General features: G+C 45.7%; 1 protein-coding gene and 1 long non-coding RNA gene across 10 annotated transcripts; one reads left to right on the forward strand and one right to left on the reverse strand.

Moving 5' to 3' along the window:
- Window positions 1–819: 819 nt before the first annotated feature.
- LOC118374736 (1-acylglycerol-3-phosphate O-acyltransferase ABHD5-like) lies at window positions 820–11,608 on the reverse strand. Of its 4 annotated transcripts, XM_052503314.1 has the most exons (10): window positions 11,405–11,608; window positions 7,522–7,620; window positions 7,084–7,181; window positions 6,825–6,994; window positions 6,403–6,605; window positions 2,798–2,952; window positions 2,531–2,642; window positions 1,934–2,120; window positions 1,656–1,724; window positions 820–1,476 (listed from the first exon to the last, which is right to left on the reverse strand). In XM_052503314.1, exons 1-10 carry the CDS (start codon window positions 11,434–11,436, stop codon window positions 1,378–1,380), a joined length of 1,224 nt encoding a protein of 407 aa, XP_052359274.1. In that variant the 5' UTR covers window positions 11,437–11,608; the 3' UTR covers window positions 820–1,377. The 4 variants fall into 4 exon arrangements, with proteins under 4 accessions (XP_052359274.1, XP_052359275.1, XP_052359276.1 ...); XM_052503315.1 differs by lacking the exon at window positions 7,522–7,620 and having other exon boundaries at window positions 11,405–11,595; XM_052503316.1 differs by lacking the exons at window positions 7,522–7,620; window positions 11,405–11,608 and adding an exon at window positions 10,838–11,088.
- LOC127919581 (uncharacterized) lies at window positions 2,913–4,690 on the forward strand. 6 transcript variants are annotated; one of them, XR_008103361.1, is made up of 4 exons: window positions 2,913–3,036; window positions 3,272–3,393; window positions 4,227–4,287; window positions 4,636–4,684. It is a non-coding gene; the product is annotated as an uncharacterized LOC127919581 (long non-coding RNA). The 6 variants fall into 6 exon arrangements; XR_008103359.1 differs by lacking the exon at window positions 3,272–3,393 and adding an exon at window positions 3,577–3,698 and having other exon boundaries at window positions 2,943–3,036; window positions 4,636–4,690; XR_008103358.1 differs by lacking the exon at window positions 3,272–3,393 and adding an exon at window positions 3,577–3,698 and having other exon boundaries at window positions 2,943–3,036; window positions 4,575–4,686.
- Window positions 11,609–11,743: the final 135 nt, after the last annotated feature.

Genomic DNA, 11,743 nt, shown 5'->3' on the forward strand with positions numbered 1-11,743 from the left:
GTTCAGGAGTTAATCAAACCGTATCCTTGGGCTCAGCACATCTAGTAAATGGTGCTTTAGATTTTTTTTAAAGGTTGCACTGGGTAAAGTGGCTGTAAAAGTCTAAGTAACCCACCCAATCTGCAACTTCACACAGAGATATTAGCTGTCACCTATATGAAATAAGAGGACAGGCTGCTATAGCTATGCTAACTGATCTTAGACCTAGATACTGTGCTTTTCTAGACACCCTGGACAGGTGCCTAATAATACTATCAAATACTGTTGCAATGAATGAATGGGATTTATTGAGGCCCTTATTGAGAACCTTCTTTCCCCACAATGGCAGCTGAGAAGAATGGAGTAGTTATCTTCAATTCAATTCTGATGCTTTGTTTTCCTTCACCTGCACACGCTAGCTATTAATAAGTGGATTATTTTAACACTAGACCACAACAAGAGCCAAAACACTATGAATGAGAAATAATTAGAACATCTTGAAGTGAAAACGACCACTTGCAAAAGGACCCATAAAAAGACAAGACCAAAAAGCAGCAGCAATGACTGTAGTCCCTGGTCACATACTAGGTCATTAACAAGGCACTTCGGTTGTCATGGGGAAATCTTTTTATATTTGGTATTTATTTAACCTTGATTTAACTACGCAAGTCAGTTAAGAAGAAATTCTTATTTGCAATGACGGCCTACCCCGGCCAAACCCTAACGATGCTGGGCCAATTGTGTGCCGCCCTATGGGACTACCAATCACGGCCTACCCCAGCCCAACCCTAACGACACTGGGCCAATTGTGCGCCGCCCTATGGGACTGCCAATGACGGCCTACCCCGGCCCAACCCTAACGACGCTGGGCCAATTGTGCGCCGCCCTAGGGGACTGCCAATCACGGCCTACCCCGGCCAAACCCTAACGACGCTGGGCCAAATTGTGCGCCGCCCTATGGGACTGCCAATCACAGCTGGTTGTGATACAGCCTGGAACTGAGATGAAGCACTGAGATGAAGCACTGAGATGAAGCACTGAGATGAAGCACTGAGATGAAGTGCCTTAGACCGCTGTGCCACTCAGGAGCCCATTAGCAAAACCAGAGGTCTAGAAGTTCCACAATCGTGTGTATTTAAATCAAAACTCTATGGTCCGTGGTCATATCTACATGAGCTGTTATGACGCAAATGAAACATAAATAATCTCACGAAGGATCTTTGACAGAATGAGAATAATCCACAAGTGGTCAAATTGTAGTCTATATCGTTCTGAGAATCACATTTCTTCAAACAGCAGATTAAAAGCTGACACACTCATCACAAAATGTCCAAAATCCCGACAAGCAGTAACAACTATGAGCCATTCTCTTTAGTCAGTAGAATGAATACAAAAGTGTCAAACCAAACAATCCAGGAGAATCATCTTTTCAACACGGGGTCCTTCCCTAGTTAGCAGGTCTGCTGTGCTGGTGGTGGTAGGTCTATTACTGAGGACCTAAAGTGAGGATGATCGAGGTAAAATAAAGCCCTATTGAGCTGTTTGCCCAGTCCTCTCTGATCCTCACAGATCACATGCTCACTGAGAGGACAAGCTCTGGGCATGACAGGTATAACACGTCACTCTCCGCAGGTTAACTAGTGCCCCCCCCCCCCTCAGCCCAGCGCGTCACACACCTGAAGCACTCTGTGGTTGAAGTCCTCTGGCTGGTCAGCATAGACGTAGTGGCCCGCCCCTCTGATAGCCTGGGAGAGAGGAGGAATAGAAATATGAGATCAGATACACATTCTGGAAAATCATATTCATCTAGGATTTAACACTTCAATTCACTTTTTTTCCTGCCACCTGCTGAATAAATGGGAATATAAAAGCTGAGCCAGCTGTCTCACGCATTACTAGACAACCACACACAGACAGCATCTTAAGTGTTCAGCTTAAAGGAATTCAAACGTACTATGATCTCCACATGAGAGTTTGGCCTCATTCCTTTGATAGCGTTGCCCGAGTTACCGTCGATGCTGGAGCGTGACCCATATATCACAGTAATAGGGATGTCAGCATGGAGCAGGCCAATCCTCTGCAGCATAGGCCTCTTGGCCCACCCGTATGGGATGGTCATGTTCTTGAAGGCTGTCTCACCACTGCAACAGAGTAAACAAACATGAATATTACTAAAGAGGGAGAAGTACAGCAGTAAGGTATACGATAGTCTGATCTTCTCAGAATAATCCTTAATAAGCAGCTACATTGAACTCACCACTACAACAGAGTAAAACTAACATTATCACTGAAATAAGGGTGTGAGAAATGAAAACCACAGCCTATATTACAAAAGCATTTCAGAATTGAAGTGCTTCCTGTACATATAGTCATATTAATCTTAATCATAACATCTTCTTCATTATGGTCTAAGAGGAAAACATTGGAATTGAACTGTATTGAAACTCACTCAGACTGAGACTGTAAATACAGGCCCAGAGTAAGTGGAGATAAAAATCCAGTGAACTCAAACAGGAACTAAATAGAGAGAGAGAGAGAGAGAGGGACTAACCTGGGAGTCTGGACGTTCAGGTGATAGATATACTCTGTGACCGTGTCGTCGTTGAACATGGACAAGTATTTCTTCTTGAAGTCTGGTCTTAGAGTTGAAACAAGTGTGGGACCTTGAAGAACAAAGGAGGTGGGTTTGAATGCTGGTAAAAACTCCATCCCATAAACAATGCAGTCATCCAGTCAGACAGGTATGTAATTGAAATGTAATTTGCAGTAGTATTTCTACGTCTGTCATCCATCTAGTTAGACAGGCTGCCAGTCTTACCCAGTGGCCCCACCAGACGTAGCCCTGCCAGGGGGTTGAACGGGCTCAACATGGCTCCCAGGGCTTTGATCCACACCGGGATGGGCCTGTCCTGGTCTTCTGTGTCTGGACGCTCAGGTAAGCCCCACGGCTCAACCAGCAGCATGTGCTTTACCCTACAGGACAGTGAAGAGGAAAGGTCAGCCCCACGGCTCAACCAGCAGCATGTGCTTTACCCTACAGGACAGTGAAGAGGAAAGGTCAGCCCCACGGCACCATGTGCTTTACCCTACAGGACAGTGAAGAGGAAAGGTCAGCCCCACGGCTCAACCAGCACCATGTGCTTTACACTACAGGACAGTGAAGAGGAAAGGTCAGCCCCACGGCTCAACCAGCCCCATGTGTTGCACCCTACAGGACAGTGAAGAGGAAAGGTCAGCCCCACGGCTCAACCAGCAGCATGTGCTTTACCCTACAGGACAGTGAAGGGGAAAGGTCAGCCCCACAGCTCAACCAGCACCATGTGTTGCACCCTACAGGACAGTGAAGAGGAAAGGTCAGCCCCACGGCTCAACCAGCACCATGTGTTGCACCCTACAGGACAGTGAAGAGGAAAGGTCAGCCCCACGGCTCAACCAGCACCATGTGCTGCACCCTACAGGACAGTGAAGAGGAAAGGTCAGCCCCACGGCTCAACCAGCAGCATGTGTTGCACCCTACAGGACAGTGAAGAGGAAAGGTCAGCCCCACGGCTCAACCAGCACCATGTGCTGCACCCTACAGGACAGTGAAGAGGAAAGGTCAGCCCCACAGCTCAACCAGCACCATGTGCTTTACCCTTCAGGACAGTGAAGAGGAAAGGTCAGCCCCACAGCTCAACCAGCACCATGTGCTTTACCCTTCAGGACAGTGAAGAGGAAAGGTCAAGCTCAACCAGAGCATGTGCTTTACCCTTCAGGACAGGAAAGGAAAGGTAGCCCCACAGCTCAACCAGCACCATGTGCTTTACCCTACAGGACAGTGAAGAGGAAAGGTCAGCCCCACGGCTCAACCAGCACCATGTGCTAATACAGGACAGTGAAGAGGAAAGGTCAGCCCCACGGCTCAACCAGCACCATGTGCTTTACCCTACAGGACAGTGAAGAGGAAAGGTCAGCCCCAGCACCTCAACCAGCACCATGTGCTTTACCCTACAGGACAGTGAAGAGGAAAGGTCAGCCCCACGGCTCAACCAGCACCATGTGCTTTACAATACAGGACAGTGAAGAGGAAAGGTTGGGCTCAACCAGCACCATGTGCTTTACACTACAGGACAGTGAAGAGGAAAGGTCAGCCCCACAGCTCAACCAGCACCATGTGTTGCACCCTACAGGACAGTGAAGAGGAAAGGTCAGCCCCACGGCTCAACCAGCACCATGTGTTACACCCTACAGGACAGTGAAGAGGAAAGGTCAGCCCCACGGCTCAACCAGCAGCATGTGCTTTACCCTACAGGACAGTGAAGAGGAAAGGTCAGCCCCACGGCTCAACCAGCACCATGTGCTTTACCCTACAGGACAGTGAAGAAGAAAGGTCAGCCCCACAGCTCAACCAGCACCATGTGCTTTACCCTACAGGACAGTGAAGGGGAAAGGTACAGCTCAACCAGCACCATGTGTTGAAGGACAGGAAGAGGAAAGGTCAGCCCCACGGCTCAACCAGCACCATGTGTTGCACCCTACAGGACAGTGAAGAGGAAAGGTCAGGACGGCTCAACCAGCCCCATGTGCTTTACCCTACAGGACAGTGAAGAGGAAAGGTCAGCCCCACAGCTCAACCAGCACCACGTGTTGCACCCTACAGGACAGTGAAGAGGAAAGGTCAGCCCCACGGCTCAACCAGCAGCATGTGCTTTACCCTACAGGACAGTGAAGAAGAAAGGTCAGCCCCACGGCTCAACCAGCACCATGTGTTGCACCTTACAGGACAGTGAAGAGGAAATACCATACTCCATCAACACCAATCTGAAATAACTGAAACGCCTCTATGGTGGTGAACAAAATAAGTTGAGGTCGTATTGAAAGATCTGGAAAGGAAATAATCTAAACCACTAGGGCACAGTTTATTAAGTGATCTGTCCATCGGTGAACTGAACAGGGGAAATAAAGGCGGCATTTAGACAGGCAGACCAATTCTGATATTTTTTTCCCTAATTGGTCTTTTGACCAATCAGATCAGCTCTGAAAAAAATCTGATGTGAAAAGATCAGTGATCAAAAGACCAATTAGTGGAAAATAATAACAGAATTGGGCTGCCTGTATAAACATAGCCAAAGTGCCCCAGTCAGATTAAGAGCATTTTTGAATACTAGAGAAGAACAGGATGTGGCTGGCTGCTTGGATACTAGAGAAGGACAGGATGTGGCTGGCTGGCTGGCTGCTTGAATACTAGAAGGACAGGATGTGGCTGGCTGGCTGGCTGCTTGAATACTAGAAGGACAGGATGTGGCTGGCTGGCTGGCTGCTTGAATACTAGAAGGACAGGATGTGGCTGGCTGGCTGGCTGCTTGAATACTAGAAGGACAGGATGTGGCTGGCTGGCTGGCTGCTTGAATACTAGAAGGACAGGATGTGGCTGGCTGGCTGGCTGCTTGAATACTAGAAGGACAGGATGTGGCTGGCTGGCTGGCTGCTTGAATACTAGAAGGACAGGATGTGGCTGGCTGGCTGGCTGCTTGAATACTAGAAGGACAGGATGTGGCTGGCTGGCTGGCTGCTTGAATACTAGAAGGACAGGATGTGGCTGGCTGGCTGGCTGCTTGAATACTAGAAGGACAGGATGTGGCTGGCTGGCTGGCTGCTTGAATACTAGAAAGACAGGATGTGGCTGGCTGGCTGGCTGCTTGAATACTAGAAGGACAGGATGTGGCTGGCTGGCTGCTTGAATACTAGAAGCACAGGATGTGGCTGGCTGGCTGCTTGAATACTAGAAGGACAGGATGTGGCTGGCTGGCTGCTTGAATACTAGAAGGACAGGATGTGGCTGGCTGCTTGAATACTAAAAGGACAGGATGTGGCTGGCTGGCTGCTTTAATACTAGAAGGACAGGATGTGGCTGGCTGGCTGCTTTAATACTAGAAGGACAGGATGTGGCTGGCTGGCTGCTTTAATACTAGAAGGACAGGATGTGGCTGGCTGGCTGCTTTAATACTAGAAGGACAGGATGTGGCTGGCTGCTTGAATACTAGAAGGACAGGATGTGGCTGGCTGGCTGGCTGCTTTAAGCTGTTCTGATCTGAGTGTGATGAGGTTTTGGAGACATTTATAATGAGTTCGGTACCTGCTGAAATCTTAGCAACACAGTGAGAGAAGATGATTCAGTTGAGATACAGCAAAGAGGGGACACTTTTTAAGGACATTCATGTTGTTATCAGAGGTTAGCACCTGCATACCAACATCCCGTGAGGTCTGGGGTGTACAGTATTAGTCAAGCATAGGAGGGTGAACCAAGGACTGGCTAAATACATGTAGTATTCTATCTTTAACCAAGGAGGTGGCTAAATACTAAGGAATAAAACAACCATTCATATTGAAACCTGTCTATGGTTGTGAACTGGGGAAAGTTGAGTGGTGTCAGGTGATACTTGCCTGGTGGGATACTTGAGCGAATAAGCAGCTGCCAAATAACCTCCAAAGTTATGTCCCAGCATGACCATGGCTTCCAGGCCGACTTTAGCCCTCCACTGCTCGATGGAGTCCACAAACTGGGCCTCAGCCTCCTTGGCGTCGGAGCTGAAGTAGGGCCTGCTGCTCTGGCCGAAGCCCAGCAGGTCAAAGGCATAGACGGGCCTCTATTATTAACAATAATAATAATGAAAAGTCATTTTATTTATAAAGGCACTACACAACATGATAAAACTTACTAAAAATAGAAGTCAGTGTTAAAAAGAAAGCATACACTAGTTTCTATCTAGACTCTGTCGTACTACACCCCTTTACATGGTCTCTCTGAGAAGAACTTCCTCAGGCTTTCCAACGCTACAAGAGAAGCCTGTGCTTCAGAGACTAACCTGTTGAGCCAGGGCGTCTAGGTTGAGGGCCCACAGGCCCACCCCTCCACCGAAGCCATGCAGCAGCACCAGGGGAGTCTGGTTCTTCATGTTTCTATTCAATGTGAGGGTCCACAGCATGTTACCATCCGAGATTGGGACATACTGCTGGGACACCTTGCCTGTGATGCCTGGGGATGAGAAGGATCCACACATAATAATCCACAAATTGGCCATGGCTGGAAATACAGTGATGGTAAAGGAGAGAGGAATTCCTTACATTGCAGCATCTTCTCCTCTGCAGTCTTGAGCTGGTTCTGGGAGGTGGGGCACCAGGAGGGCAGCCAGCTGGTGATCCATGCCGTGGAAGTCCAGGACCTGCATAGACACAAACACAACTCATCAACCAGCCTAGGCTATAGCCTATACGGTCTGGGATTACATTGGTAGTCAGGAGTCATGTTGCTGACGGTTGTAATATTTCACAGCAAAAAGGAGACGAGACATTAAATGTACAAAAACAACAAGTTGTAAACATGCTTCGGGGATAGGTGGAAATAAAATGACATGCAGGGTTTGTTATTGAACTGCCAGGGATGTTACTTCCTGCCTCAAGCACTGCATGCAGCAGGGAGTTAGAGCAGCACTAGCAGCATATGAGTGGGGTGCAGCCGGGGAGGTGGAGTTAGTCTGACAATCACACCGGTAGGTAGGTTACCTCAACGTTCTGTCCAGGACACTCAACAAATTGTAGAAAAGACTATGAATACCAAGAAACATCAGTATTCGCTGAGCCAGTCTGCAGCCAAAAAACAAACTAAAACACAGAGTGGAAAAGGGGATGTTATATGCCAGGGATGACATTATTAATCACATGTGCTTGTGTTAATTGAATGGTGAAATGCAGTTAGTGTTGGGGATGGGATTCGCTGCATTGGACTTAGTTACATCCTAAATTATAAAACAGATAAGGTAAGGTATTGGACAGGTATTATAGACAGGTATTATAAAACAGGTATAGGACAGGTATTATAGACAGGTATTATAAAACAGGTAAGGTATTGGATAATTGGTTCTTGAAATTGGGTTGCAGTAGTGGAGAAGGTTGTAGTGTACTGGCCTATAAGCTTACAAAAACACTTCAACAAAGCTTTCAAGCATTCCTAAAACATTTTACTTTAGGCATTGTCAATATGGCATTTCCACTGTAGCTGAATTACACTGTATGCCAATCAAAAAAATATTGATTTAGAAGTTTAACAAACCAACTCTATGCAAAATGACTACTTTGTACAATTTACTGGAAAAACTGTGCAGATGCTAAATTTGGTAACATAATTACAGTAAAATCTCCCTGGGTTTATTTTTTTATTATTATTATTTTTTCACATTTATTTAACCAGGTAGGCAAGTTGAAAACAAGTTGACATTTACAATTGTGACCTGGCCAAGATAAAGCAAAGCAGTTCGACACATACAACGACACAGAGTTACACATGGAGTAAGACAACAATACAGTAGAAACAAGTCTATATACGATGTGAGCAAATGAGGTGAGATAAGGGGGGTAAAGGCAAAAAAAGGCCATGGTGGCAAAGTAAAATACAATATAGCAAGTAAAACACTGGAATGGTAGATTTGCAGTGGAAGAATGTGCAAAGTAGAAATAAAAATAATGGGGTGCAAAGGAGCAAAATAAATAAATAAATAATATTAAATAAATACAGTAGGGAAAGAGGTAGTTGTTTGGGCTAAATGATAGGTAGGCTATGTACAGGTGCAGTAATCTGTGAGCTGCTCTGACAGCTGGTGCTTAAAGCTAATGAGGGAGATAAGTGTTTCCAGTTTCAGAGATTTTTGTAGTTCGTTCCAGTCATTGGCAGCAGAGAACTAGAAGGAGAGGCGGCCAAAGGAAGAATTGGTTTTGGGGGTGACCAGAGAGATATACCTTCTGGAGTGCGTGCTACAGGTGGGTGATGCAATGTTCCTATATCTCCAAGTCTCTCTCTGTATACGATACATCAAGACTGATCCTATATCTCCAAGTCTCTCTCTATACGATACATCACGACTGTTCCTATATCTCCAAGTCTCTCTCTGTATACGATACATCACGACTGTTCCTATATCTCCAAGTCTCTCTCTGTATACGATACATCACGACTGTTCCTATATCTCCGAGCCCCTCTCTGCATACGATTCATCACGACTGTTCCTATATCTCCAAGTCTCTCTCTGCATACGATACATCACGACTGTTCCTATATCTCCGAGCCACTCTCTGCATACGATTCATCACGACTGTTCCTATATCTCCGAGCCCCTCTCTGCATACGATTCATCACGACTGTTCCTATATCTCCGAGCCCCTCTCTGCATACGATTCATCACGACTGTTCCTATATCTCCGAGCCCCTCTCTGCATACGATTCATCACGACTGTTCCTATATCTCCGAGCCCCTCTCTGCATACGATACATCACGACTGTTCCTATATCTCCGAGCCCCTCTCTGCATACGATTCATCACGACTGTTCCTATATCTCCAAGTCTCTCTCTGTATACGATACATCACGACTGTTCCTATATCTCCGAGCCCCTCTCTGCATACGATTCATCACGACTGTTCCTATATCTCCAAGTCTCTCTCTGTATACGATATATCAAGACTGATCCTATATCTCCAAGTCTCTCTCTGTATACGATACATCACGACTGTTCCTATATCTCCGAGCCCCTCTCTGCATACGATTCATCACGACTGTTCCTATATCTCCGAGCCCCTCTCTGCATACGATTCATCACGACTGTTCCTATATCTCCAAGTCTCTCTCTGTATACGATACATCAAGACTGATCCTATATCTCCAAGTCTCTCTCTGTATACGATACATCAAGACTGATCCTATATCTCCAAGTCTCTCTCTGTATACGATACATCAAGACTGATCCTATATCTCCAAGTCTCTCTCTGCATACGATTCATCACGACTGTTCCTATATCTCCAAGTCTCTCTCTGTATACGATACATCAAGACTGATCCTATATCTCCAAGTCTCTCTCTGTATACGATACATCACGACTGTTCCTATATCTCCAAGTCTCTGTATACGATACATCAAGACTGATCCTATATCTCCAAGTCTCTCTCTGTATACGATACATCACGACTGTTCCTATATCTCCAAGTCTCTCTCTGTATACGATACATCACGACTGATCCTATATCTCCAAGTCTCTCTCTGTATACGATACATCAAGACTGATCCTATATCTCCAAGTCTCTCTCTGTATACGATACATCACGACTGTTCCTATATCTCCGAGCCTCTCTCTGCATACGATACATCACGACTGATCCTATATCTCCGAGCCTCTCTCTGTACTTGGCATCCACCAAATGCTACTGTATTCTCCCCACAATCACAGCACTTAACCTTCACATTGCTCCCACATTCACCGTAACCACGTGTCCCTCCTCACTTGGCACATCGTTTCTTTCCTTTACAATGAGCCACTACATTCTTTGGCGTTTAAAACATTGCAGTGCATATGGGACAAATTCTCTAACATTGAAACTAAGGAATCAGATCTGTACTTTTCTCAGCAAGACTTGATCAAACCTCACCACCACTGATAAGCTTTCACTTGTTTGACCCTCTTTCCTACCAATCAACCTTTTGGCCTCAATTACTCTGCCTCCTGTCACATTGTCTTTAACATCATCTATGGACATAGATACTGGGACCACAGTGATTACTTCCCTCAATCTAGCATAAGAACCAGGGACATGGCTTTTAATCTTCTTCCCATTAACGTTAAGCTTTTCCATTTTCAGAATAGTCTCTTGCTGAGCCTGGCTACCACACTATATTAACAATCTACCATTTCCAATGAATCGAGCTAATTTCACTTCACCTACCTTTTTCTCTACGGCATGAGTTAGTCAGATAGGGTGTAAGTGAGGCCCCGTGGTCTCATCAAACACTATAACCGCTTTCCACTCCAACACATCACTACTCTTACTTCATACCTTGGCCCTCTTCATGCTTTCTTCACTAGACGCTTCACTGCTTTCTGTGTCATGATCTCTCTTCTTCCTATGTCTTTCCACTACCGACCATTCCCGTCATCCTCCCGCACCCTACAGTCAGAACTGACACCCATATTGTTCGCATTCCAACACAGCTGTTCATTTCAAGCTTTAAACCGCTCCGTCGGTTTCATGACTTTTTAACGCGGACCAATGCCGCTTTCACGTGCTCGTCGGAACTAGGAACATCGGAAATGTCCGACTTTCTAACTTGTTGTCAATCACCTACCGCGTTCAACTAATTAGCAAGTCGAAATGTCCGAGTTTCCTAGCTCCGACAAGCACCTGAACCCGGCATAAACTATAAACATGCAACATTGTTGCCACGAGTGTGTTAAGTCAACTGAAAATTAATTTCAGTCTACAGGTACTTGACGACAAACAAGAATAACAAGACACACAAGGGAAACTAATTGTATCATGATTAACTTTTTGTGGGTCGCTTTTATCAATATTGTTATATTTAAAAGAGCGGTTCTAAGTTTGTTTATAAAAAAACACACTCACCCTCTCTCAGTAGTCACCGCTTGGTCAGCCATTCTTCACACAGCCAAATCACATGATCCACAAAACATGACATCACCTGGCGTGTATTCATTTGGAGGTTTCCGTTGCAAAACTTTTGCAATTGAAACTCTTTACCATACTTAAGGATCTAAACGGAAGCAAACCAAAGACTGTCTATTGTATTGATAAGATAACAATCAAAACACATGTCCTCAAACATGCTCTAACAATCAAAACACATGTCCTCGAATATGGAAGGCAGGCAGGAGGTGAGATCAGGTGGGACCATAAAAACGTTATTTAACTATGAGTCAATTAAGAATAGGCCTCCCCGGCCAA

Source organism: Oncorhynchus keta, unplaced genomic scaffold (assembly GCF_023373465.1).
Source record: "Oncorhynchus keta strain PuntledgeMale-10-30-2019 unplaced genomic scaffold, Oket_V2 Un_contig_17125_pilon_pilon, whole genome shotgun sequence".
Lineage (NCBI taxonomy): Eukaryota > Metazoa > Chordata > Actinopteri > Salmoniformes > Salmonidae > Oncorhynchus > Oncorhynchus keta.